The sequence below is a fragment of the Colossoma macropomum genome, unplaced genomic scaffold, assembly GCF_904425465.1.
Source record: "Colossoma macropomum unplaced genomic scaffold, Colossoma_macropomum, whole genome shotgun sequence".
NCBI lineage: Eukaryota > Metazoa > Chordata > Actinopteri > Characiformes > Serrasalmidae > Colossoma > Colossoma macropomum.
Window position 1 is genome coordinate 13,829,430 of NW_023494802.1, and position 27,648 is coordinate 13,857,077.

At 39.1% G+C, this 27,648-nt stretch overlaps 4 protein-coding genes across 8 annotated transcripts in view; 2 read left to right on the forward strand and 2 right to left on the reverse strand.

Moving 5' to 3' along the window:
• The first annotated feature begins 2,005 nt into the window (after positions 1-2,005).
• On the forward strand, positions 2,006-7,779 carry haus7 (HAUS augmin-like complex, subunit 7). Of its 2 annotated transcripts, none has more exons than XM_036591685.1 (10): positions 2,006-2,386; positions 2,771-2,886; positions 3,065-3,132; positions 3,260-3,321; positions 3,733-3,815; positions 3,972-4,172; positions 4,309-4,414; positions 4,561-4,776; positions 5,616-5,727; positions 7,532-7,779. In XM_036591685.1, exons 1-10 carry the CDS (start codon positions 2,270-2,272, stop codon positions 7,591-7,593), a joined length of 1,143 nt encoding a protein of 380 aa, XP_036447578.1. In that variant the 5' UTR covers positions 2,006-2,269; the 3' UTR covers positions 7,594-7,779. The 2 variants fall into 2 exon arrangements, with proteins under 2 accessions (XP_036447578.1, XP_036447579.1); XM_036591686.1 differs by having other exon boundaries at positions 3,972-4,168; positions 4,308-4,414.
• Positions 7,780-7,987: 208 nt separating this feature from the next.
• Positions 7,988-11,664, forward strand: si:dkey-93l1.9 (uncharacterized protein LOC562339 homolog). Its single transcript, XM_036591308.1, has 4 exons — positions 7,988-8,262; positions 10,692-10,923; positions 11,061-11,186; positions 11,609-11,664. Exons 1-4 carry the CDS (start codon positions 8,197-8,199, stop codon positions 11,662-11,664), a joined length of 480 nt encoding a protein of 159 aa, XP_036447201.1. The 5' UTR covers positions 7,988-8,196.
• A 1,214-nt stretch (positions 11,665-12,878) lies between these two features.
• Positions 12,879-19,506, reverse strand: emd (emerin (Emery-Dreifuss muscular dystrophy)). The gene is made up of 7 exons (XM_036591916.1): positions 19,081-19,506; positions 17,897-17,986; positions 17,643-17,738; positions 17,511-17,545; positions 17,388-17,413; positions 14,938-14,991; positions 12,879-14,707 (listed from the first exon to the last, which is right to left on the reverse strand). Exons 1-7 carry the CDS (start codon positions 19,367-19,369, stop codon positions 14,461-14,463), a joined length of 837 nt encoding a protein of 278 aa, XP_036447809.1. The 5' UTR covers positions 19,370-19,506; the 3' UTR covers positions 12,879-14,460.
• A 4,740-nt stretch (positions 19,507-24,246) lies between these two features.
• flna (filamin A, alpha (actin binding protein 280)) overlaps positions 24,247-27,648 on the reverse strand; it is a 36,063-nt gene continuing 32,661 nt past the window's right edge. For all 4 annotated transcript variants that reach the window (XM_036590703.1, XM_036590700.1, XM_036590701.1 and 1 more), the window contains 5 exons: positions 26,641-26,773; positions 26,144-26,320; positions 25,812-26,030; positions 25,472-25,675; positions 24,247-25,335 (listed from right to left, as the gene is read on the reverse strand). In XM_036590703.1, coding sequence (XP_036446596.1) covers positions 25,151-25,335; positions 25,472-25,675; positions 25,812-26,030; positions 26,144-26,320; positions 26,641-26,773 — 918 coding nt within the window. In that variant the 3' untranslated portion in view covers positions 24,247-25,150. The remainder of the gene's footprint in view (positions 25,336-25,471; positions 25,676-25,811; positions 26,031-26,143; positions 26,321-26,640; positions 26,774-27,648) is intronic.

Sequence of the window (27,648 nt, forward strand, 5' to 3'; positions counted from 1 at the left end):
TGAGCTAACGGTACACTTACAAGGTTTACCAAGAATATAGGTGTGTCCAGCAGGTATAAACTATGCAGTGTGTAAAAACCCCAGCAACACTGCTGTACAACAACAGGTGGGCTGCTGTCTGTAATAGTAGACCTGTAGTGAAGGTAGAAGGTAAGTGGACCTAATAAGATAGTCACAGGGTAGATGTACCTTTTGGTAATTCAGAAAAGGTTTATAAAGAATCAAAAGGGTCTCATACACAAAATAACCACCAATTAAATAAAAGAAAGGATGAAGTAAAGAAGTTCTGCTTGGAATGTATATATACACATGGAAGTATATGGCATATATGTGTTGACCATCGTGTGTGTGTGTGTGTGTGTGTGTGTGTGTGTGTGTGTTTGAAGGAAAGTGTGAAAGACAAAAAAGGAGGGTTTCAGAGAAACTTAGTTGTTCTAATACAGTGTGTGTGTGTGTGTGTGTGTGTGTGTGTGTGTGTGTGTGTGTGTGTGTGTGTGAAGATAATGAAAATGTTAATTGTGATTTGTTGAGATATTGGCACATTTTATCACTTCATGAGATTTTATTTCCAACTTCAAAAAACAGAACAGTTTTTCATGAAAATATGCAAAATTTCACTCCCAAAAAAGAAAAGTACTCTTTCATAAAAACTTCAAAATGATGGAATTTAAAAAACGGTACCACCTGATTCATAACGAGTCAAGTGACAACAACATATGGGTAAATAGTGGATATATATATGATATTTTTGAGAGAAATTATTGTTTGAGGTTATGTTATTGATTTAACCTTGTTTTTTCTGACTTCAAATAATGTAAGAAATATGAAACATAAGGGTTAGTAAAACTTTCAAACATTGGTTGGATAGGCAGTCCCATAAAGTGGCCTGACTCAAAAATTGAGCTATTTTTTGTCAAACAAAAAAACTGCAGCCAATTATCTTATTTTTAAGTCTTGAGTAAGTGGGCTAACTGAAGACCACCATCACTAAAGAACTGAACAGATTAATAAGAGGACACATTTACACCCTCATTTGTTTCAGATGGCTTTCAGATTCACACTGGCCTGCTGGGTGTATCGTACACATACAAATGAAGACCTCAGTCTAGAGTTCAGGGAGCATCAGCAGAGACGGCGCCTTTCCACTGCGGGTCGCTACAGCGCATTTCAAAGACTATTAATCAGGGCTGCCTTCAACTCATTTCGACAAGCTATGTTACGTATAGTTTTCCAGTCGATCTGTCTCCCGCATTGAAAAAGTGTTTTATATATAGGTATATAGCGATAACACACGACCTCAAGTGTTCTACTGCTTTTATACAACAGTTAAATAAATAAAGTAAGAAATTAATAAACTGGGCCGTGAACGTGTCATTTAATATGTTTTAATGTTAGCGATTCCTTCCGCCAAATTATAGTTCCTTAACAACCAGCTTGTTTCTACGTCAGAGTAACGAACTCCGCCCACTGGCTGCACAGCCGGCAGTTCGTTCTCCAGCTCCTTACACTAAATTTCGAAACTGTCGTTACTACTGAGCTTTTTTGTTTTTTATTCAGTTTTATGGCTCAGTCCGATTTGGTCAGACTGAAGATCAGACTAGACGTTTGGTGAATGGTATTGGGTTCATTTCTGGCTGATTCTAGGTTGTTTAGGTTCTTCTGTCACAGCTGCCGACTGAAAAGCTGCTCAGTGGTGATGACGGTTTGGGAATTTAGTGTAGTCTCATCTTCAGAGTCTGACCAAATCAGCTGTCGGTCAAATGTGATCTTAGAAGTGTCCATTTTCTGTTTGTGGCAAAGTAAGAAGTAAAAACGTTCAAATACCCTGAGCGTCTCCTAGCAAAGTCGTTGCTTAGCAACGGCGTCTCAGCGGAGTGATACAGTGTTTGCAAAAACCCCGTGATGTTATGGTGAAATAACGGCACGGTTAAAACGGAGCCGTATCTCTCTATACGGCTCTGGGTTAAAACGCCTCTCAACCAATCAGCTTGCGTGGCCGGAACTAACTGTTGTATAAATTCACACATCGAACTGAAGAGGTCATTCGTGTTTGTCAGGTATGGTTGTGTCCTACCTTGTGATGACTTAATGTAAGATTCTCGAGAAATATTCGTGACCAAACTGCATTAGTGTAGCCAATTAGTACACGGAGGGACCTTGCAATTCAAAACGTGTAGTGAAAAAGTAGGCATTTTAAGCGTATATACACAGAATACATAGACTGCGCCCATAGTGTTACTAATCTTTGGTCGCAGAAGTGTAAAACTCCATGAAACAGTTCGTCACGTTTCACCCCGGTGAACGCATCCCGGTCAGAGACGCAGAGGCAATGGCGGGGGATTCGAAACAACAGCAGCTGTCTGTGCGTGTTTACAACACCCTTCAGGTAATTTTGAAGGCATTTAACATGTGTAACTTAAGTACAGAGGTGAGGTGAAAACTTCATCGAACGTTTAAACTAAGACTGGAAAGTAGAAATGCCGTCTGTACTAACTTAAGACACCGTTAGCTCAGTTAGCTAAACCGTTAACCTGGCGGCTAACCGTAAACGAAGCTAAGCAATAACGTTAACTAGCTGCTTCTTCAGTGTGACTTTGTTTTAGTTGCTTTTTATATGATCTTTTACTGATATATGATACTTTCTGCAGTGTGTTTGAGAACCAGCAGCACGTATGTTGCCAAGTAATGCTAACTAAGTTAACCTAGCTAAATTATCAGAAAAGGCAAAGCTGAAATGACGAATGAAGCTAAGTAATAACTTTATATTCAGAACCTTGGTTGTCCTTTGGTTGATGGACTTTACCTGAGAGAGGCTGACAGCATGCAGGAGCTTCTGTGTACACCTTCATTGCATCGCATGGACATCCTGAAATGGATCTGCATCAGGTATGTTATCTAATTTACTAGAGTGTAGTACAGTGAGTAGCCATCTGTTTGGCTAATACAGTGACTGGTAAAGTAAGTAACATAGTTAGCTGTGTTGCACACAAGCAAACATAAGCTGTGAACGTTTGGATGTAATGTCATAATGCATGCACGTTGAATCTGATTGTGTCCTACAAAGAATCTGCCCGTCCCTGAAAGAGAAATTCTCTACAATCAAATCAGCACAGACAGAAGAAGTTGTCAAAGGTAAAGATATCCACTCTGGTCATGAAACAGATTATTTGTATTTGTGTGTCCACGAAAAAAAAGTAAAACCACATTATTCTACAAGGACAAATGTTGGCCTAATGTATTATCATAATCATTTTCACAGAAGTCACTCGGTTTGGGCATGAAATGATGTTGTGTAAAGCTGATGACCGAGAATTAATCGAGGTATGATTTAACTTTAATTCAAGCCAACTTCCATATTGACACTGGAGAGATTAGACACTTTACTGGGTGCAAATAGATTTGCATTGGTAGAGTAAATATGTTGTAGAGTACTGCTAACAAAATTCAGTGCCTAACGTTAATCAGCACAGCCTTCTTCAGATTACTGTAAATTACGTTACGATATGAGGTATGAGAGAGATGTTCAGAATCCTGTGAGTGTGTATGTGTCGACAGCTTCTGGGAATGAGACTAGAAAATGTTCCTTTGTCTTGTTTTTTCATTCTATGATGATTTAGAAAGCAGGGCATTGTAAGCTATTCAGTTTTCTCGCATGATTAGTTTAGTTCCTTTTTGGAATAATAACAGCTTTTTGAGCTCAGTTTGACGAATGTGTTTGTCTCTTGATTGCAGGGCTTTGCCACACCATTACGGCAGCTTTTGTTTTTGGAACAACTTTTAATGAGTGCCCAGGACAGCAGCGAGGCATCTTCTGAGTAAATTTAAAAGTTTTATTTTTTTGATCTGTGCATTGAACCTTTATAAATAACTTTTTTTCCACATATAGAATGTTTTTAAACAAATATGTAGTTGAAACCTCTATAAACTTCAATTGGCTTTTCATATTTGCTTTGCGTTCCAATAACATACAGAGAGAAACCCTCTGGAAATGAAGGCATTAGGAATGACGACTTGCTGAGAGAGCTGATGTCCCCTGACCACCTGTCTGACCTGGTCCAGCTGATGAATCCTGTTTGCAACCCCTGGTCTGCACACATTCGGGAACACCTGAGAGCCACACATTCGGCCCAGGCTAAGACAAACCGTGCTAAAGCCAATGATTCTAATAATAGGTAATTATTTTTAATTTTTTTTATTTGAATCTGAATGTTTACTATACTGTGCATCTCCACCTACTTACCTATGAAAACAACGGCATTAGATGAGACAGTGTGGTCATTTTTTAATCTTATTACTTTTGTGTTGAAGGAGTCATCATCATTCAACGCTTGCTAAACTGGGTGGGGATGATCTAACTGAAGCCACACGTCTGCTGCAGTCCACTCAGGCTACTTTAGAGGAGCTACGCAAAGAGGTGAGACATCAGCAAATTATGGTATTTATTATGCATCTGAGTCTTTTGACATGTTTCTTGATTTTAATAATATTCGTCATCTTTTTTTCTTCCCTGCTTTGCCTTGTGCTGCATTTCCTCACTCCTTTGCTCGTCCTCTTTCTCAGTGTGAGTTCCTGCACTCAGACCCCGTCGGCCCTGGAGCCTCACTGTCACCCTGCGCTCTGAAAGTGGCCATATCAGACATGGCTCAGCTTATGACTGCCTTCAGCCAGGTCTACAACACAGACTTCAAGGGCTACTGCCAGAGAGCACCCCCTGTCCTGAGTCCAAACGCACATGTCTTCCAGTCTGTACATCACCTCCTGCACAGCTGCAATATGGTACTGCTCTATGTATCAAACATCTGCTGGTATTGCAGGATAAAGTTGGATTAACATTAGTGGCCATGTGAGGTTTTGTACATTTCTCTAGTTGGATGAGGTTTTATGTAATGAGGTAGTTAGGAGGTACTAGATTGTAGAGCTGACAGTATCTATTATTGTGCCATCTCTCTATCAAATGATCTGCCATTTACTTCAACAATTAAACAGTGTAACCTGAAAAGAACATCCTCACGTTATAGGAGTGAGGAAAGGAAGGCTGGAATCACTGGCAGTTTCATAGAATTAAAGAGGTTAAAGCCAAGCCATAAAAATAGACTTAACTGAGTTCCAATATTTAATTTTTCTCCCGATTTAAGTATTTTAAAGACTCTTAAGAATTCTTCAAACCTTCTTCAAAACAGGGGGCCAGGCTTTTGTCTGAAGAATCGATCTTTATTCTTCTATCCATTGACCTAGACGTGGTTATATAGGCTCAGGCACATAGCAGTTTGGACAGTTGCCAGTAATAGAAGCAACAAAGCATGAGTGTCCAGAGTACAGCTTCACAGCAAAGACATGCATGGTACAACACACAATACAGAATATAACAGGATATAACACAGCAGAGCAGATCATTCCTTCAACTTCATAGTTGAGTTTTTCCTTTTTGTATGAAAAAAGGTTGTTCAAGAGTTCTTTAGTATAGTTATATGTGGAACCATGACAACTCAAAGCCATTTGAATATGTAAATGGCACCGTTTCTCACTGTAAGAACAGTAGGACAACTTATGTATGCATATAATCTACCTCAAAACATATAAGAATTGGTTAATGTGAAAGTATCTTTGCCATTCAGGAGCTGGAGGCTCTGCAGCAGCTGTCAGAAACCTCGTCCTCGCTGACAGAGACAGTGAGACGGATACAGACAGAGAGAAGATACTGGGCCAAGGGAGAGAAGCATACACTGCGTGAGTAGTCTTCCTTTTTATCGCTGGTAGCTATGCAATTATTGAAGGTAGCCATGTCACACATGGAAATTTCAGTTCTTATACAACCCCGTTTCCAAAAAAGCTGGGACACTGTGCAAAATGTAAATAAAAACAAAATGCAATGATTTGCATATCATTTAAACCCTATCTTTCATCAAAAATAGTACAAAGACAACATATCAAATGTTGAAACTGAGAAATTTTATTGTTTTTTACAAGTATATGCCCATTTTGAATTTGATGCCAGCAACACCTTCCAAAAAAGTTGGAATGTGGCAACAAAAGGCTGGTAAAGTTGTGTAATGCTAAATCACCTGGTAGTTAATTGGCAACAGGTCAGTAACATGACTGAGTAAAAAACGAGCATCTCAGAGTCTTTCAGAAGTAAAGATGAGGAGGAGTTCACCACTTTGTGAGAGACTGTATGGACAAATAGGGCAGCAATTCAAGAATAATGTTTCTCCACATAAAACAGCAAAGAACTTTTGCTTTTCATCATCTACAGTACATAATAACATTAAAAGAATCAGACAATCTTTATGCTAGGGACAAGACCAAAAGAAATAGTATTTGCTGGCCATGATCTTTGGGCCCTCATGCGGCGCTACATTAAAAACAGACACGATTCTCTAGTGGAAATCACTGCATGGGCTCAAAAAACTTCTGAAAACCACTCTCTGTGAAAACAGTTCATCACTGCATCCACAAATGCAAGTAAAAACTCTAAAATGCAAAGAAGAAACCGTATTTATACTTAGGATCCAGAAATGCTGCCAACTTCTCTGGGCCTGAGCTCATTTAAAATGGACTGAGGTGAAGTGAAAGTGTACTGTGGTCTGGTGTATCATCAACATTTGAAATTCTTTTCGAAATAATGGACACTGTGTCCTCCGGGCTAAAGACCATTTAGCTTATCAGTGCTCAGTTCAAAAGCCAGTATTCATGATGGTATAGGGGGGCATTAGTGCACATGGCATGGGTGATGTGCACATCTGTGAAGGCACCATTAATGTATAATATATAGGTTTTGGCAAAATACGCTGCCATCCAGACAAAGTCTTTTTCAGGGAAGGCCTTGATTATTTCAGCAAGACAGTGTCAAACCACATTCTGCATGTATTACAACAGCATGGCTCTATACTAAAAGAGTCCAGGTGCTAAACTGGCTTGTCTGGAGTCCAGATCTGTCACCTACTGAGAACATTTGGCACAATATGAAATAAACTTCAGCAAAGGAGACCCTGAAGTGTTGAGCAGCTGAAATCCTATATCAAGTAACAATGGGGAAACATTTTCACTTTCAAAACTACAGCAGTGTCTCCTCAGTTCCCAAACACTTACAGAGTGTTGTTAAAAGAGGTGATGAAACACAGCGGTAAACCTGCGAAACCTGTGGAACGTGTTGTTGGCATCAAATTCAAAATGGGCATGTATTTTTCAAACTACAATAAAAATTTGTCTCTGTAGTATTTCCTTTAAAAATATGCTTTACATGATCTGCACGTCATTGCATCCTATTTGTATTTATATTCTACCCAGCATCCAACTTTTTTGGAAATGGGGTTGTAAATGATCTGTAATCTGGTTTTCTTTAGCTGCTTTTTCATTTTCTGTTCGGTTTCTGTTTGGAGAAGCATTTAGTTTAACAGCTCTGTCTCTCCATATAACTAACCAAACACTCTGTGGTCTGTTTGTTTGTTTGTTTTGTTTTGTTTTGTTTTTCTTTTTCCTCTATTTGCCTGAAATATTAATCAGTATTTTGATGTTTGATGTTCATTTTCAGCGAACCAACTGGAGACACTGAAGAATAGATATGCTGCTTTTCTGACCCATCACCAATCATAACACATTTACCCAGCTACCCTTCTGACTTACATGTGTATTGTAGTGTGACTCATTAGACGTCACATTTTTGCTCATCTTTATGAAAGATTATTCATCTTTCTGCAGCTTAATGATTTCATTATGTAAATATTTTGTACCCATTCAGTTGTCTTATTTTACTAAAATGAATTATAAGCTTAACAATTTAACAGCAAGCTGTAAATAAAAATGATATGGTTATTACATTATAGTAATTTTTGTCTTTGTTGGATGTTTTTTTTTGTCTCCCCCCCCCCTCTGAAAAATGTACAAGAATGCACTTTATCTGTTTTATGGTTGAGGCCGAGATTGAAAGCTCCTCCCCCACAAATCCCTCCGTTTGGCTTCGTAAGTAGGTGTGATGATGGGAGGGACCACTTCCTAAAGTGAAGATGTAAAGCCAATCTTCCCCATGAACTGGAGAGAGTTTCTGTCAAACTGTTCAATTCTTCCACCTTAATAGTTCGGTAAAGTGGGTAGTTTGGAGTAATAAGCAGTTGAGCATTCTTAGGTGAATAAACTCTGCAGTGGTTCTCTTTGGCATCATTGTATAGTGATTAGCTAAGCCATTTTCTTTAATGCAGTATGGAGGGAGAAAAGCAAATATCCAAACAGGAGGACTTTCCTTTAAACAAACTAGGTGATACAGAGGTAAGTAGACCTTATTTGACTGTGTGGGTTTTGCTTTTGAATGTCAGCAGTTTTAACCCATCTCTATTTTAAAGCATTGGCTGTTGACCTCAAACAGAAAATTCAAACTAATAATTTAAATAATCAGTGGTTGTAATCAACACTAGGGTAAACAAATGTCTTTCTCTTTAGTTTCATCCTTTGAAACACTGAACTAAACTAAAAGTTGGCCATATTTAGTGTCTAAACCTACTATGACTGTTTGAGATCAGTGCTGCAGCAACTCAAATACAGCACTGGGGTGACAGAATAGTTGCTGATGAAAAGCTTCTTTGATTTGAGCACACCAGCATGCCTTGTTTTGTGTCAGACAGCTGGATTCCAGATGGTTTTGAAGATCAATGGAATAAAGTTCTTGACTGAATTTGCTGCAATGTGACTTTCTGTCAAGTTAATCTTACTGCTGGAGCAGGTCTGCAAACGTTTCATTCAATTCCAGGTGAATGTTTTTTTTATAGTGTTCGTGGAAAGTAGACTGATGGAGTGCCAGGTTCATACTGATGTGCTCAAACATGTTCTCACATAAGATTAGCTGTGAAAGTAGACCTGCACACAAGAAATCTTTTTCTCTTAAAATATTCAAATCGGAGCATTGCTTCCTTCAGGGTTGGGGAACTGAGGGCTGGAGTCTGGCACAGTTTGGTGATTTTGCCCTGCTCTAGAACACCAGCTAAACCTGATGAGTTGAATTAGGTGTTGTTGGGTAGGAAATTTACCAAACTGCAGGAATCTGACCCTCCAGGACTGGAAGTCCCCACCTCTGGCCTACTTCATAGAACCCACAAGCTCAGGTGTCTTAGCAAGTAGTGTTTTTAAGTCTGAACACTTATCATATTTGGGAAATTCTCACCTTCTGGCTGGTTTCAATATAAAATGTTTAAAGAGAACGAAATCAGTATCTGTGGCTGCTCCAGGCCCAGAAGAATACCAAATAAATAAAAAAAGAGGACCACCAAATAATCAAACCAATCAATCAGGTATCTACAAGCCTGTGAACTAATCAGTCATATCCATGTGCCTGTCAATTATGTTTTGAGTCCATAACAAGACAGAAATCTGTAGCATAGCTCCCAGGCTGCAAGCTTGCATTCTTCCAAACCCCAGTGTGATAGTGCATTAGTCTGTGCAGGGCAGTGTGTCCATAGAACTGGAATCGAGAACCACTAATTTGGTGCAAAGCCAAGAGTGAACATCAGTGTGGGTTTCCAACGCTGGAAAGAGCTAAGGAAGCTGAAGGACTGCTTGGCAGGTAGTTATTTTGCATAGCATATCTGAAGTTGAGAAAGTGCAGCAACCAAACGAGAAGCTTTAGCATTCTAACACTGCGCTCTCAGTAAAAAACAGGACGTTTCAGGGCGCATGCACCGGGGTGGTACACTCACGGGTACATCTTCAGTATCTTTTGTTAAGGAACTGTTTTAAGAAAGTTATGATAATGTATAAATGTGCCCCTTTCCCTGGGGAAAGTGAATGTTTGGCACCTTAAAAATTCATTTATGGTATTTATGGATAACCTTTCAGTGTACATTTACATTGTTTGTACCTTGGGAGACTAAAATTTACCTAGATGGTGATTGGAGGCAAGACTGAAGGGGGACTGTATTTGTTTGGCTGTTTCAAATGAGTTAGCTATGCCAAAATTAATGCCAGTCCTTCAATATTCTTCTAGCTTAATGGAGAATAGAGATTTGATTTCTTAGCATCCTCCTATAATCATTTTTGGGGTGTAAAAATGCATTGGAGCATAAATATATTGATTTCAAGCTGGTGATAGAACTTTCTTTTCTATTTCATAATATGTTATTAGGATAATATTTAAGTACACTGCAAAAATGGTATCTTGTCATGTACAATTATCTTAAATATAGTCAATAAATCTAATATTAAATCTTTAATATTTCTCTGGGTGAGATTGCTGTAAGCTTAATTCAAGATTATTTAGCTTATTTCTAGACTTTTTTTGTTCTTGTTTTGTGATTTTATTAAGTAAAAGTGTCTCACTATGTGGGCAGATCATTTTGTTTGTTTAAGGAATGTGCTTTAAACCAGCAAAATTATCTGCCAGTATAGTGAGAGAATTTTACTTAATAAAATTACTTAAAGAAGTGTCTAGAAATACAGTAGATAATCTTATAATAAGTGCACAACCATCTCAAAATGTTAGATATATATATTAGATATATCGGCTAGATGTAAGATCATTTCACTTGGCAAGATGCCATATTTTTTGCAGTGTATGCTCTTATTTTTTTTGTCCAAAATAAAATTCTTTAACTATTTAAAAAAAAAAATTCAAAATGTGAGGTTTGAGTTTCGAGATGCATTAAATCTTTCATAATCAAATCAAAGGTCAGAGATTTTTCCCCTTAATAATTCCTTTCACTTTGCAGTCTCAGGGTCAGACAGGTAAAACCCACTGGCACATGGATATGAACCACTATGCTACTAAGAAGAGCGCTGCCCAGAGCATGCTGGATGTGGCTCTGCTGATGGCCAACACCTCTCAGCTAAAGACTGTGCTGCACGAAGGGCCTGAATACCGATTCTACATCCCTCTCATTGCTCTCATCGTCCTGTCCATCACCCTGCAGGTCATTGTCGGCCTGCTCCTCATATTCATTGGTAAGCTTTCACTTGAGGTTTTCTACTTGTCATATTCCATTTTCCACTTTTCATTTAGTCTCTCAGACTTTCTTTTTTCCCTTGTTACTGTTTTCCTTTTTAAGGAATAAGTTTGTTTTTTCTTCTCTCCTCTTCAGTGAAATATAATTTGAACGACATGAGGAAGCAACCTAAACTCAATATGATGAACAACGTGACCACGATCTTTGTCTTCTTTATTGTTCTTATCAATGTCTTCATCACCGCCTTGGGATTTGACTCTGGTCGGTGAGGAAAAATTAAATTTTATGATGTATGTTATTTTTTAAAGCTCAGCATTGGCATGATTACATTTTCTTTTGCAGTGAGGATTTGTGTTCAGGAAAGATGGTTTCACTAATACTGTTAACCAGAGGGCAATTTCACAGCTTCATGAAAAAGTGAATGTAGAGTCTCGGTTGAAAAGATGTTTATATTTTAACATTCCCAAAATTTACATTTTGTGGTTGTTCTATGCATTGCATAAAGAAGCCCTTTTTGACTTTTTTAAGAGTGCACTAAAGCTTCTCAACCAAGACAAATTTGTTTTGACAAATGATTGTAGGCCATATTGTTAAAACATCTACTGTTTCCCTTTTTTATTCCATGTAATATAACGGTCAGCTTTGTGCATTAAATATGTTCTCTGCCCCGTGCTCTGTTTCAGGCCTCGTGATGGTGCATGATGTTCATTCTCAGACTGACCCCAGTAGACCTGCTTAACTTCTTCTAAGAGTTCACATGCTAGATTACCTACTGCCTTCTGTCCATATTTTCTACCAACACTGGCTGTGATGAAACTCAAACTGACTGTTTAAATCCCATGTGTCGAGCTAATATTAATAGAAAAATATTAATAGAAACTTAGAATATTTTGTGGGCCAGATAGGATTGTGTCATGGGCCTTTCACAACAACAGTCCCCACCATGCACTACAACATAATGTGCACTCTCCTCCAAAAATAATCTATGGGACAGTGGTTACACCTCAATTCTACACAGTTCTACACAATTCCATACCAGTCGTATCACCAAACAACTAACTGCAGTTCAGCCAATATAAATACTTAAGTTTGGCAGCTCAGAAATTGAGCCCAAGTATTAATGAACTTGCAGCAAAGAAAGATGCCAGGTGTATAACTCAAGCAGATAGGTAAGTTTAAAAGACCGAGCTCAATTTTGATTATTTCAAATATTCATGTAGAATTTTAAGGTCTACTACAAGTGCCTATATTTTACTGTTAAAGTTTTTTCATATAATTTTGAATAAACAATGGTCAGTTCGGTTTATAGCAAAATGTTAATTAAAAGTCAAATAAAACAGGGATTCTCTGGCCCACGGATTTGTTGAGATTTTTTAATATGGCCCTTTTAGTGGTTGAGTTTGACACCCCTGGTTTAAATCTTTTCATGATATATCACATGTGGAGTGAGTTAACCCAACCCACTAGGACTATTTACAGTCTCTGTAAGGACCCACCAGGTTCAGTGACAGATGCAGGTTAGTCACTCGGGCAAAATGTCATTTTGTGCAGTGTTTTGCAAGTCATGAAAACAAACCAGGTGTGTCGCATTTTCAGTTTTTTATCATTTTTATATCAGGTGTATGAATATGCCTGTTTTACATATTAGCAGGTGGTGAACTGTGACTTTGAGCTAGGATTCCATTCGCACCATTAAAAAAACTTCATAATCCTAATTATTAATAATAAATAAAAAACATAATAATGCTAATTACTTCAAATATTTCTCATACTATGCGCATTACGCTAATGACAATTCACATGGATGTTCACAAACACAAAAAAACATAATGCTCATTTCTGCTAGCGTCTTTTACAGGATTTCTCATGGTATGTTAGTGTTATGCTAACAACGATTCACATGACCATTCACATTTTTTGGCAGTTCTAAATTAAACACACGACTTCCGTAGCTTGTTAGAGACATATAAACATTTATTTCTCCTTGTGGTAGTTTTACAGTGACTTACAGGGAAGAGCTCTGGCACAGAACTGCCACCTGCCTGCTAGCTTGACTGTATCTAGGAGAAATCCTGATTGGATGATTTTCCATTGGGCATTGTAAGAATTTAACCCTTTTATTTCAATCAAAAAAATCTATGAACCAAGAATATTGTTACAAAGAGAATGAGTTTAAATACAACAAGCATAATGATTCTTTTTAATAAAAAAATGCATGAAAATCATTTAATATGCTTGTTTCCCCATGTTTATCCAAACTTTAATCATTTTTTAGTGGATCATCCTTACTGGATTTCAGCATGCTGAACCCTTACATGTCTTTTTTAATTGCCACTCCATCACAGTGTGTACAATAGGGTCAAAAAGTCTGAGACCACATTGGACTTTTTTCATTCAAGCCTGGAGTAAACAGAAAGGCTTGTTCAAGTCTTTGAACAATTTAAAACAAAGTTATGACAATTAAAATGAAGCAGAAATATTAGAGATTCTGCACTATTTTCTAGGCTCTTCAAATCAACGCTTGTGACACTGACCATGGAAAGGCCTTTGTACAAACAGGTCAGATTTATTTTATAGTACATAAAAACACAGTTGTTTTATAGTTTTTAAAGTTCATTTTTAGTTTTTCCTTTAGTTATCCCTGCTACTGAAGCTGAACTCTCAAGTGGATTTGATTATCAGTGGCTTTTGCACAATTAGTGGAGTTCATGCCAGCTAAAGTGCACATCATTAAATGAAATGGGGGACATGCCAAATACTAAGAAGTTCTGAAATTCAGGTTAAAATGTTAAGGATTCTACTTCTAATACTAGTTGTAATGAAAAAACACATTTTTATTAAAATAGCAAAGAATGCAAAACGGAAGGATTTTCAGTAGTGGTCTCAGGACTCTTGGACCCCACTGTATGTATATGAGAAGCTACAACACAGGTTATGTAGTGTAAAGAGACATGCATGGAAAAAGCGCTACTGGGTCAGTTAATTCACAAAATTCTTTATGATGTTTTCAAAACCTGATGAGCTTATTTAATAGCAATCACAAAGGAATTTCACCAATTTAGCAGTAAAAGTGCTTCATTACAGCACCTTAGATCACCACAGACAAGTGGACATTTCCTGAACGAATCGGTTGGTTCAGTATCTTGTTACATCATGAAAAAACAAACTGCAGTGTTTTAATCAGAAACGTCTTCCTCAAAAGGACTCTTATTAAGGCTTTTTGGAATTCAAAAGTTTGTAAACAAGCAACTGAACAAGTCAGGAAATGTATGTTTCCTTAAAGCATGCTTAGGAACAACCACCTCAATCTTCAATCAAAATTAACAAGAAAATATACAGTTAGAAATGCCCTATTAAATTGGTTCCTATCATGTTTATGGGAAAAAGTTCATCATTCTACTACATGTAATATGAAATGTGCAAACATAATATAAAAATCCAAACAGCAAAATATCTGTGCTTGTAGTGCACACTCTGGATACAATGATCTAGAGGGGGAAAACAATTTGAGGACGAATTGAAAGTGATGAGGCACCTATGCATCGATTTTACCAAATGGGCCTTGCTCTGCAGACTCCATGTTTGAGTACACGTAGTAAAGAAACACTGCAACGATGATAAACACCAGGACCCGAAGCCAGCCTGGCACACCCCCTGATTTGCTGCCCTCAGATTTCGCTGGCACTGGACTAGCATCCTGTTGGTTGTATTTGCTTGTGTATGCTGTTGGTCTGGAGTAGAGTGAGCTCTGGAGGCCTGTCTGAGTGCGGCTGACGATAGGCCTTTGTGGTGGATATAGAAGCAGTTTCAATTATTTTTACAGTACAGTAACAGAAAAGATGATTTGGATACAGAAGAATGAGGTCTAGGCATAGAATGTTGGTTTGAAAGGAGAGAATTTGTTGATCTAAGAGCAGTATTTCACAGAGGCTCATACAAGGGAAGCTACAGAAAAATAAACCTCATCAATTATGTTAATTTGGTTTAGCTTTGATGTAGGTAAAAAACTCACTCGTGTGCATTATCTACTTCTTCATCATAATCAGTGATCCTCGATCTTCTTGTTCTGCAAACAGATATTACAGTGTTATTAGACACTATGTACACTGTGTAATGAGCGATTACCTATTAAAATCATATTCCAGCATTTTAAACCTCGTCATCTGCCACAGTTTTATCATAATGTTGATTACCACACAGTAATTTCAATGCATTTCCCTGTACTTGTAACAAAAAGCAAAAAAATTATGACCACACTTTCCAAAATCCTTTCATTTACATCTCACTCAGTCTCAGCCTCGAACAAAACTGTATTTCTGGAGTTGAATTTTCAAAAGCTTACATACAACATTACAAAACTGTTACACTAAACTCAACGACCTAAAATAAACTGGATATTGATTTACTGAGTCACAAATACTATACTACTATTAGACAACAAGTCGAAAACATTCTAACAGTTATTGAGACAAACCACTGATTAAATGTATGGAAATAGGCCAAACATCTGAGCTAAGGTCCAGCCCGGGTGCTGTCCCTCTATAAAAAGGGGTCACTTCTGGAGTTATTTTGTTTACAATGGATGGTCCATTATGGGCCCAGCAAATAATAAGCAAGTACGTATCCGTATGTGTATAAGCATGAGAGGACATTAGCTGTGATGTGGATGAAAACATGCTGCTAAATAGGTGGTTTCACACCTATCTTGTTTGGTCAGGACCTTTGGATTCTTCAGTTTGGTCCGATCCGAAAGAGCAGGTGTGAAAGGTGACTCGGACCACAGTCAGACCCAAAAAATGTCCAGAAAAGGTCTTGGTCCAGGTCAAATTGAACCATGGTTCGGTTTGCTTGCAGTGTGAAAACACCTTTTTTCCGATGGTTCGAACTTGGGATAAAAGTAAAAATGAACCACGGTAGCACACAGGAAGAGGGGGAGATGAAATATTTAGCTGTAATTTGGTCCAACAAAAAAGTCAGAAGCCCGCATAAAGATGCAGAAGCATATACTTTATTCTGAGAGGATGAGAGAGAGATATTGATTCTTCTCCATTCTAACGGACAAGACTACCCACCGAACCGACAAAAGCGGTAATATCAACTCCACAACTCCTCTACAAACCAGTCAAGGTCAACTACAGGGAGACGCAGCTCACGCACTCACATGATGACAGGACGTAGGCATGTCATGTAAAGTTCTTTAGTGTGCTCGCTAAATTGCAATGTGAAACATAAACACACACATCATTCTGTTTTGTGCTGTTTTTCTGATGTAATACGTTTTTTTTAAACTCGCTGTAAAAATGGCGTGTTAGCTCAACTTAAAAATATACTGACGTGAAAAAATTTTTAGTTTAGATTAACAAATCAATATTTTCCATCAATTTGTACCTCAAAAACCTTCAAATCACCTTCTGCCCTGTTCCACTGCTACAGTGTTGTTTACATGATCAGTAAAACAGTAAAAAAATAGAGTAATTAGAATACAACACAAAACCAAAGAGAAAACAATTCTTTACCAATTAATTTACATAAAAAAGTGGATTTTCCTTAATGCCAACAGTTAGGTTTCTGAGGTGACTGTGCTCTGATTGGCCAAGTACTCTTTTTATAAGAACCCTAGTTTTGATGCGTTGATGGAATAAGTTTACTCTAAAATGTTTCTGCAGTGGTTTTATAGCTTTATAGCCAAGTATTACAGGCACTCTCTGTGGTAGTAAAACACTATACAATGACCAGGGATATGAACAAGGTAAAATTGGAACATTTTCATTTCAGGTTGAGTTTCAGCCTAAACATTTATTTATGGACTTTAGCAGCTATTCGTTGACTGTTTTAAGCATGTTGGTGGGTTTTTGGTTAAGCACTGAGAAATATGTAGAAATGGTTTTTGGTTAAGCACTGAGAAATATGTAGAAATTACTGTCTGTGGTAATCAATCCTACAATATAGAAAATAGAAAGAGAGTATGCCTTTAATTTGATGGCAGTACCTGGTGTATCGTTATATTATCTCTTTATATACATTTCTATGGAGCCCCTGAGGGGACGTGTTGTATTTTTAGGTAAAAATCTGGCTCACACTAGATACTACGTGGTGAGCACCAGATACTTTCAGGTTTGCACCAGACACTATGTAGTGAGCAATAGATACTATCAGACGCACACCAGATACTATGTGGTAAGCAGTCAATACTATCAGGTGCGATAGTGTACTGGGTGCACATCTAACAGCATCGGGTGGTCACAATTTAGTACCTGGTGCGCACCACATAGAATTTGGTGCACACCTGACGGTACTGAGTGCTCACCACATAATATCTGGTGCACACCAGATTTTTACCTTAAAAAATACTCTACATCCCTTCATGGGTGCTGTGTAATTCATTTTTAGCAGTTTAGCAAAACACAGACCACTTAAAACCAAAATGTGTAACTAGTCTGCCACCTACAACACTGTACTCACGCTTCTCCATGGACTTCTTGTCTCACCTGTAATTTAAAACATGGGAGAGATTAGATTTGCATACAAACTGGTAGAAGTATGATGTATCTGTACCGCAGATACTGCATCTTAGCTTGTACTTACTGATGGACGATATGTAACGTATGTGATTTCTTCCTCTGTGAAAAAAGAAATATTTTGTCATGAGATCACTGCAGCTCTCAAAACTAGAATACAAAATATTAATATCTCATTCTGAATTAAGAAGGCTGTTACGTTCTTCTCTGTAGTATGTCTTGTCAGAAGAAGATGGCTTGGTGCCTTTGGCCATAGCCTCTGTAAGCTTTTTCTCATAAAGCTTCCTGGTGGAATCTAGAAAGAGAGAATGTCTTCATTTTTTACATTTCAGACAACAGTAACACAATGATTTCATAAGAAATGTCACTTCCCAGTTGCCCTAACATCAAGAACAATATCTGTCTCTACTAGATACATGATATGTTAGATGTAGATGTATACGTGTCTATTACCAACAATGGGTCCATGTTTGATCCCATACTCATCCAAAAGTCGTGACAGCTCTTCAGAAGACTTGCCGCTCAAAGAGGACATGACTGCAACTTTAAATCACAAAATATGTTTGGTTAAAACTGGGTCAGTTACATGCAAAATTGCTGCAGAATCTGTTTAGCAAATTGGAGAAACAATTCATTCATAAATTATTTTCTGTGAATCAGGCATGATTTATCTGCTATACAATAAGCAATTTAGATACACATATGTTCACTATGATACTGAGTATTTCACAGTATGTTTTAGGCCTATATCAGACTATGTTTTGTGATGTTATAAAGCAGCACTCTCATTTGTCTCACTTTGAATTTTATTTACATTTTATTTTAACGCTAATAAGGTACATGTTCTCTATGTGCACACAAAACAGCAACACTGAATCCTTTTTAACTGCAGTTTTGAAAAATGAATGGCATTAGCTATACTATCACCACCTATTGAGCAAAGGCTGAGCTGCACAGCTTTAACAAAAAATATCACGAATATTCAACTTTAAGTGACTTTCTTAATGTGGGTTCACTTAAATTCATTACTCGAATTGCAGTAATTTTTTTTTTATTAAAAAAACGTTAAAGACACAAACAGTAAGGCTCAGCTCAACAGTATGGGCTGAAGTTACGCAAACCACAAAGGCTTAAATCGCCATTTTCACACAAATAATTTAATCACCTTGGTGGAAAAGTTTAAGAAGACCTCAGTATGTGGAATAACGTTCTCACTTTAGCGAATATGATCCAAAAACGGAGCTGAAGCAAAGAAAAAATACTCCAGCTCAAACATCTGGAGCTGAAGCTCTCTGCGCATGCGCAGTAACACGTTAAGTTAGCAAAAGACGCACGGTGCTTAATACATCACAGAAATATAACAGCGGGCACTGTTTCTGAATTCGAGTCAACTTTTTATTAATAGGATGATGACCAGCAAGAAAACAAGGAGCCGAGCTGTGTTTATGGAGAATGCTGAATGTGGCTAGTTCGCTGGCTAGCAGATGTTAGCTTGCTGCTAGCTAGCTATCCAACGAGACCAGTCCGCCTCCAACAGAAGGACAAAAAGAGAGGGGGAACACGCGGTTTAATAGACTATGGCTATTACATGCTTCTTAAAGCTGAAAGTGAAGTATTAACGTCTAAAACTCACTCACCTGTCGGTGCTTTTCTGTCAGTGGTGCTAACTTTCGCAGCTAGCGCCTCAGAGCTGGGCGTGTGCGCGCGCTCCTCCGGCGGAGTGACGCTGCGGGAGACGCCCTCCGTCTGTGGAGCTGAGTGGGTTTCGAAACCTTGGAGCCTGAAAAAGAAAGCGCTCAGACTCTGCCATCTTACTACAGTCCTGGCACATGGAAACTTTTGGGAAACCAACACCGTTCCTGGCGTCGTAAAGCCTGAGTATGAGTAATAGCTACTACTCATACTGTATTTCTTTCTGCTGCGCATGTTTAGCCCTGCGCGGTCCTTCAGTTTCAACCTGAGCAAAATGAACTGTTCTCCATGCAGGTTTCAAACGGAGAAAGTTATCCGTAGTCTGAATTTCATTCACATATGCGAATATATAGTTTTTCAGGCTAACTGTTAATGCCATGGTTTAAAATATCTTTTTTTTAATACTGTATCCACATTTGAACAGCCTAAAGGCTAAAAATCCAGTGCAGACTGTCAGTAATATCTCTGTTTTTAACAACGCTAACTAATTGATGCATTTGTGCCACCAAAAACGATCTGAATAAAGTGCAAAAGTACAGGGACTAAAAAAAGGTTCATATTTGAATCACAGCTCTTCCTCAGGCACACCCCACTGACGACCACACCCTGATCGGTTCGTTTAAATGGGAAGTGAAATTTTTCACTTGTGCACTGAAGTTGCTGTTCTACCCTCCAACTTAGGCTGGTCCGGCTCCACCCAGTTCCCCTGAAGCTCCTTAGAGTCGTGCTGGACCTTTTTCTCTGTGTCACTCTCAGTTCATTTGCAGTTGTAAAGTGCCACTATGTCCTCAGTGGGTTAAGCAGCCTAAACCCATACTTCAGGGAAAGGGTTGTTACTGCGATGACTCAAGTACTAACCAAAAACAGACGTGCAAAAGAACAGGGTTAAAAAACGTGAAAGGGGAATTCCACCAGGTTTCTACATTTCTGCACAATTCAGTCTTTGAGATGTAAAGAATTCAGAGCGGTTTGTTGCGAAAACGTTCAATGTAGAGAACCACCAGCTCAGGTTTCTTTACAGTGGTGCTGATGGGAGTCAGGGGTCTCGGTGCAAATACAGCCATTTGAAGAGCCAACTCTTCAAAACAGTGAACCTACACATCCTCTGAGTTTTATATGCAAAGCTTTTAATGGTAAAAACAAACAGACATAAATAATTGTCCTACAACACTTTGCATATACATCACTGCCAAGAATGCATTGTAGCCCTCACTGCTATTAAAAGAGACACAGCTTCCAAACAGTTGTGGTGCTTTATTTTCCAGCTGTTGTCGGCCACAGCTACGCTGGAGGCTACATAATCAGAATTTTTCTCTCGCTAACAGCTCATTCTCTGATTCAACTCAGTCCACTTTCTGCTCACACACACAAATACACAGGGTTGCCAGGTGCGGTAAAAATATCCAGTCCAAAGTGTCCCACTGGAAGCTGAAACTAGCCCAAAATCTGAAGTATTCAATTGCAAATGAAACTGTAAGTCTGTAAATTGCATATTTACAGTACTGTGCAACATTCTGAGGCAATCAGAGAAAGTTATATGTAAATCTATTTATCTGGGTTTATTTGTTTGAAAAAAGTTAGAATAAATACAAACACATACATAAAAAATCTGTTGTGATTTTGTGTCAGTGTGTTTTCCAAACCTCTCCTCAAGGAAGCCCAGAGTTTACAGTTACCATCCAATACCTAGACTGAATCTCAAATAGCTCTCTTCTCCCTACATAATGCACAAGATACACCGATCAGGAATAACATTATGACCACCTCCTTGTTTCTACACTCATTGTCCATTTTATCAGCTCCTCTTACTATATAGGTGTACTTTGTAGTTCTACAATTACAGACTGTAGTCCATCTATTTCTCTGCATACTTTGTTAGCACCCTGTTAGTAACACTGATGTGGTGGTGGTGTGTGTGTTGTGCTGGTATGAGTGGATCAGACACAGCAGTGCTGCTGGAGTTTTTAAACACCTCAGTGTCACTGCTGGACTGAGAATAGTCCACCAGCCAAAAATATCCAGCCAACAGCGTCCTGTGGGCAGCGTCCAGTGACCACTGATGACTAGAAGATGACCAACACAAACTGTGCAGCAGCAGATGAGCTATCGTCTCTGACTTTACATCTACAAGGTACATCTACATAACAAGGTAGGAGTGTCTAATAGAGTGGACAGTGAATGGACAGTGTTCACAGGGGGCTAACAAAGTATGCAGATCGACTACAGTCTGTAATTGTAGAACTACAAAGTGCACCTATTTAGTAAGTGGAGCTGATAGAATGGACAATGAGCGTAGAAACAAGGAGGTGGTCATAATGTTATGCCTGATCGGTGTAGGTCTTAAAATATTGGAGCCTGCACCTAAACAGTTATAATATATAGTACATATATTATGTCTAACAAAAGGATTTGGAATATGCAAACCTGGCAACTCTGCAAATATACATCTGGGGCGGTTCCTAGCCCTGCCCTCTATAATAAGAGTCCATAGCAAACAAACCAAGTGCAATAAATGCTAGAGAACAAATAACCCCAAAACTAACATGCCAAAACAGTTCTTGAACACGCTGCATACATACATACATGCATATATACATCATCTAAACCGCTTATCCTTCTGGGTCACGGTGGGGTGCTGGACCCTATCCCAGCTGTCATTGGGCAGAAGGCAGGATACACCCAGGACAGGTCGCCAGTCCATCGCAGGGCTGAACATGCTGCAGTATTTTAAAAATACACTTTCAGCTATTAGGCAACATATTCATACCCATTTAGTGTAATAACTTTGTGAGGTAACTTTTAGAGGCATTAAACTCTCCAGACGTTTGACTCCTGTCACCACCACTGGGAACAAACTATAAAACAACGCATGTGTTTGTTTACATGTTTAATTAAGCAGAAATTTAGAAATTTATTTATGTATAGAGTAACTAATAAAACTGCAGTGGAACTTTTTAGTACATTCAGCACAGTAACTTGAGCTTGTCAGCTGCATTTTTTAACTTCTCTTTTCATTCTCTAAAATAAAAGTCAAAAGGTCAGAGGTGCGGCCAACCATGAGGCAGACAGAAATAACTGAATTAAATACAAAAAGGAATCAGTCAACGCTTTCACTGAGTAAAAAATAGATTCTTTGCAAATAAGTAAAAGTAGTATCATCTGAAAATATTCACTGAGATACAAATCCATTAATTTTTTTTACTTCAGCAAGTAACTGAGTAAACGTAACTAGCTACCACAAACGTGGTCTCCTACAGTACATCTCTTCATAATATATTTTTACTTTCTGGTGCAAATATGTAGGACAGAAAAAGGGAGCTGTTTAACAATATCAAAATCTCATGTGAAACTATGACTGCCATAGTTACCACAGAATATGGCTCAGAGGGCCCAGCTGAGACTGTAATTGCTGCGGTCTTTCCACAATTATTTTTAAATTCATAAATAAATTGAAGCCACCAAGTAAGCAATCTTAAGTCAAACTCATTACACATCATCTTAGGTTAGAGCTCAGTAAGAAATGAGTGGTAAATCAACAAGAAACATCTGCCATCTCTGACTGTATGCCTGTTTGAAACAACATGCACAGGATTGTAGGATCACTTCAAGCATGAGGAGACATTTCTGATATCTGAGACGGAGGCTTCCCTTTTCCGGTTTAAACTGAACTGGCCCTTCAGGCGAGTCACACTTGAATTCACATGTGAAGGAGAGAATAAGTAAAAATAGATGCTGTGCAGGAAAGAATTCCTGTTTATTTCTAGGACTTCTTGGTTATCTTATCTTGCACAAGTGCCAGGTTTGTAGGTCTACGCAGTGAGTCACCTGCATGCCAGTATTGGGTGTTGACCGGCACTTAGGCCCAATCCCATTTCACCCCTCGCCCCTACCACTTAGCCCTTAGCCCTCTGTTTTGCGCGTTCACGTCTAGGGTTAGGGTGTCCCAATTTTTGTTGAGATGTAGGGGTAGGTCGCAGTGTTAGGGTTACACGGCCCTCCAAACGGAGGTTTTTCAGAGGCTCACTCCAAACAGAGTGTTATCAGAAAAAAAGAAAAACCGGCAAGGTGGCTGCGCGAGCGACCAAAGAAACCCACAAATGTGAGTATTTTCTCCGTTAAAAATTACAGTAACCATCGTATTATCTTAGTTTAATGTCGTTTCAATGTATTATGGTCGTTTTCTTCATAACAAGCATAAAAATCGCTAATAGCATGCTAATGTTTCGGTAGCTAGCTAGCTAACTAACTTTCCGTTCCACCTTAAGTAGTCAGGCAGTATTGACGCCTGAAGCGCCAGAATGTAACTGCTGCACTATTTAAGGTGGAACGGGAAAATTCGAACAAGAAGCTGGTGAATAGCTGACTTCAGCTTCGTATCGCCAAAGAATTAGCGGTGGGCGATAATAAATAATTGTCTTATACCCCCTCTTTGAAGGCATATGATGCCCTAAATGTAACTGAAGCCCAGCAGCGAGGTCGATGAACTTTTCCGTTCTCTGCTGTCACTGAAGACGGGCTGGGTCGCCTACATAGCACCGGTAATAGCCCGTTAATGAAGCAATGTTTTTCTTTATTTATTTATTTTAATTTGAGAGTTGTCCCATTTCGTATGGCAAGATTTCAACCACTACCTCTTGTAACTCAGTTCCAAGGGGTTAGGGTGACACTCGAAAACAAGGGGTAGGGGTAAAAAGAAGAAATTGGATTGGGCCTTAGATCAGTTAGGATTCAAGGTATATTTTTGGACAAGTGAAAATAAGACCATAATGGGGCTCACTGGTGAACATTTTACCTAAAGCCAATAAACAATTAATGTTCTGAGTGTCTCTTAAGAATGAATGTGCTGCATGAAGCATGTCATGTGCAGTGTGTGAAATGATATTTGGATTATGAGCTGAAAAAAATACAAATAATTTAAGACAAAAACCCTCAGGACTGTAGGTACATTTATATATCTATTTTTATTCAAATGATCCAAGAGCTTGTGTTGAATCTTGATCATTAAAAGAACAAAACCAAAACAGATGAAATGTCATCCTGTTAGCTAGATTTGTAAAATGTACCAGTCAAAGCTACATCTTCGCAATGTATGAATAAACAAGACAAGCTGCATTTTTGGATTGACAAAAATACTTAGGACAACTTTATTGTTTATCAAAATACTGTAACAGTCTTACAAACATTGGTTCTCTTCTCTTAAGACAAGATTTTTTTTTAAAAGCACAGAGAATTGAAGAGCTGCTAAGTGAAATGCAAGTGATTTTTCTCCAAAGGAATGTTGAAACCTTAAGCGCTTTTGGATTTTATAAAATCAAGAATTCACAACAAAATGCGTCTCCCTTTCAATTCATCTCCGGCCCAATGGCAATGCCTACATCCAATTCAGAATTTCCCTTTTATTCACTAGTTATTAGAACATGGTTCAGAAGTCTTTAGCCTGACAGAATAATGTTCATCAAAGGGAGAATAAGCTCAGCTCTACAAAGTGCATTGGAAAATGGAAAAAATCACACAAAAAAAAAAGAGGGCAAGAGGGCAAACCCACAGAGCTTTGGCACCAGTGTTAATTCAGATGTGTAAAAGGCACAAAAGGCATTATGAGTTACTAGTAAGTGTCATGTCACCCAATGGTAAGTAAACACGTGCTTTTCAAAGGATGCAACACTCCTATCCCTTCTGCTACTAGCAAGAGTTTGAACAGTGGCATCCTGAACCAGGCAAGCACACTGTAGCAGCCATGTTGTGTTAGGGGCGATCATTAACACACTGGTGTAAACCTTGGAGAATGTGAAAGCCACCATGACCTGCACCTGCTTAAACAGTAATACTGAACACTGCAAAAACAGTCTGGCTGTGCTAAGTGAAGGGAAACAGGGAGATGAAGATACAGCATAATGAGAAATGAGTGAGACAGCAAGAGAAGATTCAGTGTTTATGTATTCGTCTATGGGATGCAGGAGCAGGAGTCTTGGCTGTGGTTGGTGGCTACTTTGGCTGAGGGGGTGGTGGTTGGCATTAGACAGTGATGTGGAACGGGCTCCCAGGAATGTGGTCATCACCCCATTTCACCACCAGAATGTACTCGCCCTTTTCTTTCAGCTGGTAGGACACATTATAGAGACGGTTGCCCAGGTGTTTGACCAGGATCTCTTCACAGGGTACTTTAGGCCCATCAACTCCAACCAGCAGCATGTTTCTTCCTGTTATTACAAAGAAATAAATCAATAAGCAATGAACTCAGATGAAAAATGTACATCTCACTAAGAGCTGCTGTTTAAATAAGTGTAGAAGCAACTTTATACTTTAGGGAAAAGCAGTCAGCCAAAATAAAAGTACCTGCTTTGCTACAGTCGACACTGAAGCTATTTTTCTGACCAATGAAGCCCTTTGTGAGCCCTAGGCCTTTGGCCGCCACACGGCTAGCATCAGAGCTAGCCCAGCCTGGTGCCGCCTGCTGAGTGGAAGTCACACTGCGGGTCACAGGGTCAACCAGCACTGATGAGGTCTCATGCATGCTGTGGCTACTGACCAAACGAGAGCCTGAAAAAGAAGACAGTCACTGAACTGCAGTTCTATTTAAGAGTTACTACATCCCACAATGTCAGTTTTCTCAAATAAAACAAGACAAAAGAAGGCCACTAGATAAAATGTAATGGATTAATGAAATCTCTCTCACCAGTAATTTTAGCTTTAAAGGGGCTGCCAACAATGTGGTAGGGTCCACCATATTTAATAGAGATTAGGTAGTTTCCAGGTGCCATTGGTGTGTAGGTGACCTTGTACCCTTCTGGGCACTCCTGACAGTCCATCTTCACTTTAGAAGGCCCATCAATAGTTACTGCCAGTGCTCCAGGACCAGCTGAGCTTGTGTTCACAATGAATTCACATGGAGATCCTGGCACAGAAGGAGGCAGAGGATCAGACCGCACTGACATTTAACGGATTCCTTTTTCCATACAAATGTCAAAAATGAAGCTTGCAGGCACATTTTCAGGCCAGTCTACATACCAGTGGTTCCACCCTCCAGACCAGCCCCATAAGCAGACACCATGCCTGGATCTCCGGCCTGGCCTGCCTCTCCCACCCGGATCTTGAAAGGGCTTCCAGGGATGTGGGAGCCATTAAATTTCACATCAATCAGGTACAGGCCATTCTCTCTGGGAATGAACCTCACTGCATACTTATCTGTGAGCAAAAATAAAGCATAAAGCAAAGGAACGAAAGGACTCTGGGTCCATTTATCAGGCCAGTATTCACATTTTCACAAAAGCACTGAAGCTATATTATGGAGAATTAGGCTCTGTTCAAATCAGATACCAAGTTACAGTGTTCTATGCAACAGTAAATGCTGTTACAATTAGCTCAAGTTTGCATAGCCTTTAAAACTTTCAACACTGGCCTGGTAGTAAAGTCTGAAATTCACTGCACATTACAAATCTAAGAGTACAACTTCAGTACAGACGAGTTGTTACAACCCACTCAAATGAACCAGTAATCATGGTTACCTTCATCAATCTCAGTGACGCAGCACTCCTCCAGGGCTCCGGATGGGCTATGAACTTTAGCGTCAATGACGCCCTTTGCCCCATTCAGGCTTACAGCAAATGAAGCAGGCTGGTTCACCTTTAAGCCGGACTCCTGTGTTCACATAACACTTCTACAAGTCAATTCACTATCAAAACACTCAGACAACCTGGTGCTTACAGGCTTTCTAACACATCTACAAATCCATTTGACTAACATCTCTTACCTTCAGGCTAAAAGAGTTAAAGAGAGAGGCTTAACTAGAGAAGAAACCCAATCCCAATAAAGTTCACAATATAAAGAACAGTGGAAAAGAACGAGGAAGAGCTGAGAGATGTGATGTTGGAAACCCTGAGAGGAGGAGCCTGTTTTGCTCTCTTTAACCCTTTAGCCCCTAGCCATCCCGGCATGTAGGGAAGAAGTAAGGCTGTTGGGAGCCTTTAGGACAAGGCACGAGAAATACAAACAGTCCTTCAGTATCCCACAAACCCCGGCATAGCCCATCAACATAGCAGCAGAACCGTGGCACTATCTACCATTAAAATTACTATGGGCAACAGAGAAAATATGGACAGTTTCCAGTTTCAATGATTAAATGTGATTAAGGTGTGAGGGTGTGTCAAAGAGGGTGAGATTTAAGTGAGATTTCTGTCTCTTTTTCTGCTTCTCACGTATCTTGCTTACATGACACTAGAGGAGCACAAACAATCAACCCTAAGGGTGATGCACTCTGATTCTGGAGATCTACAGGCCTGGACGGTTTAGTTCCACACACCTTGCTCTAAACTTCAAATGCTCCTGAAGACCTCAATTAACTGTATTAGGTTTGTTAGATTAAGAGCTAAACTCTTTGGCATCCTTGGTCTTCCCTAAGCATCTGCTAGCATGACAGGACAAACTGGACAATGCTTAACCATCTTCATTCTCACTGTAGATTACACTAAAGTATTATGAAAAAGGCTTTCTGCTGCTGTGCTGAGGACAGCCTG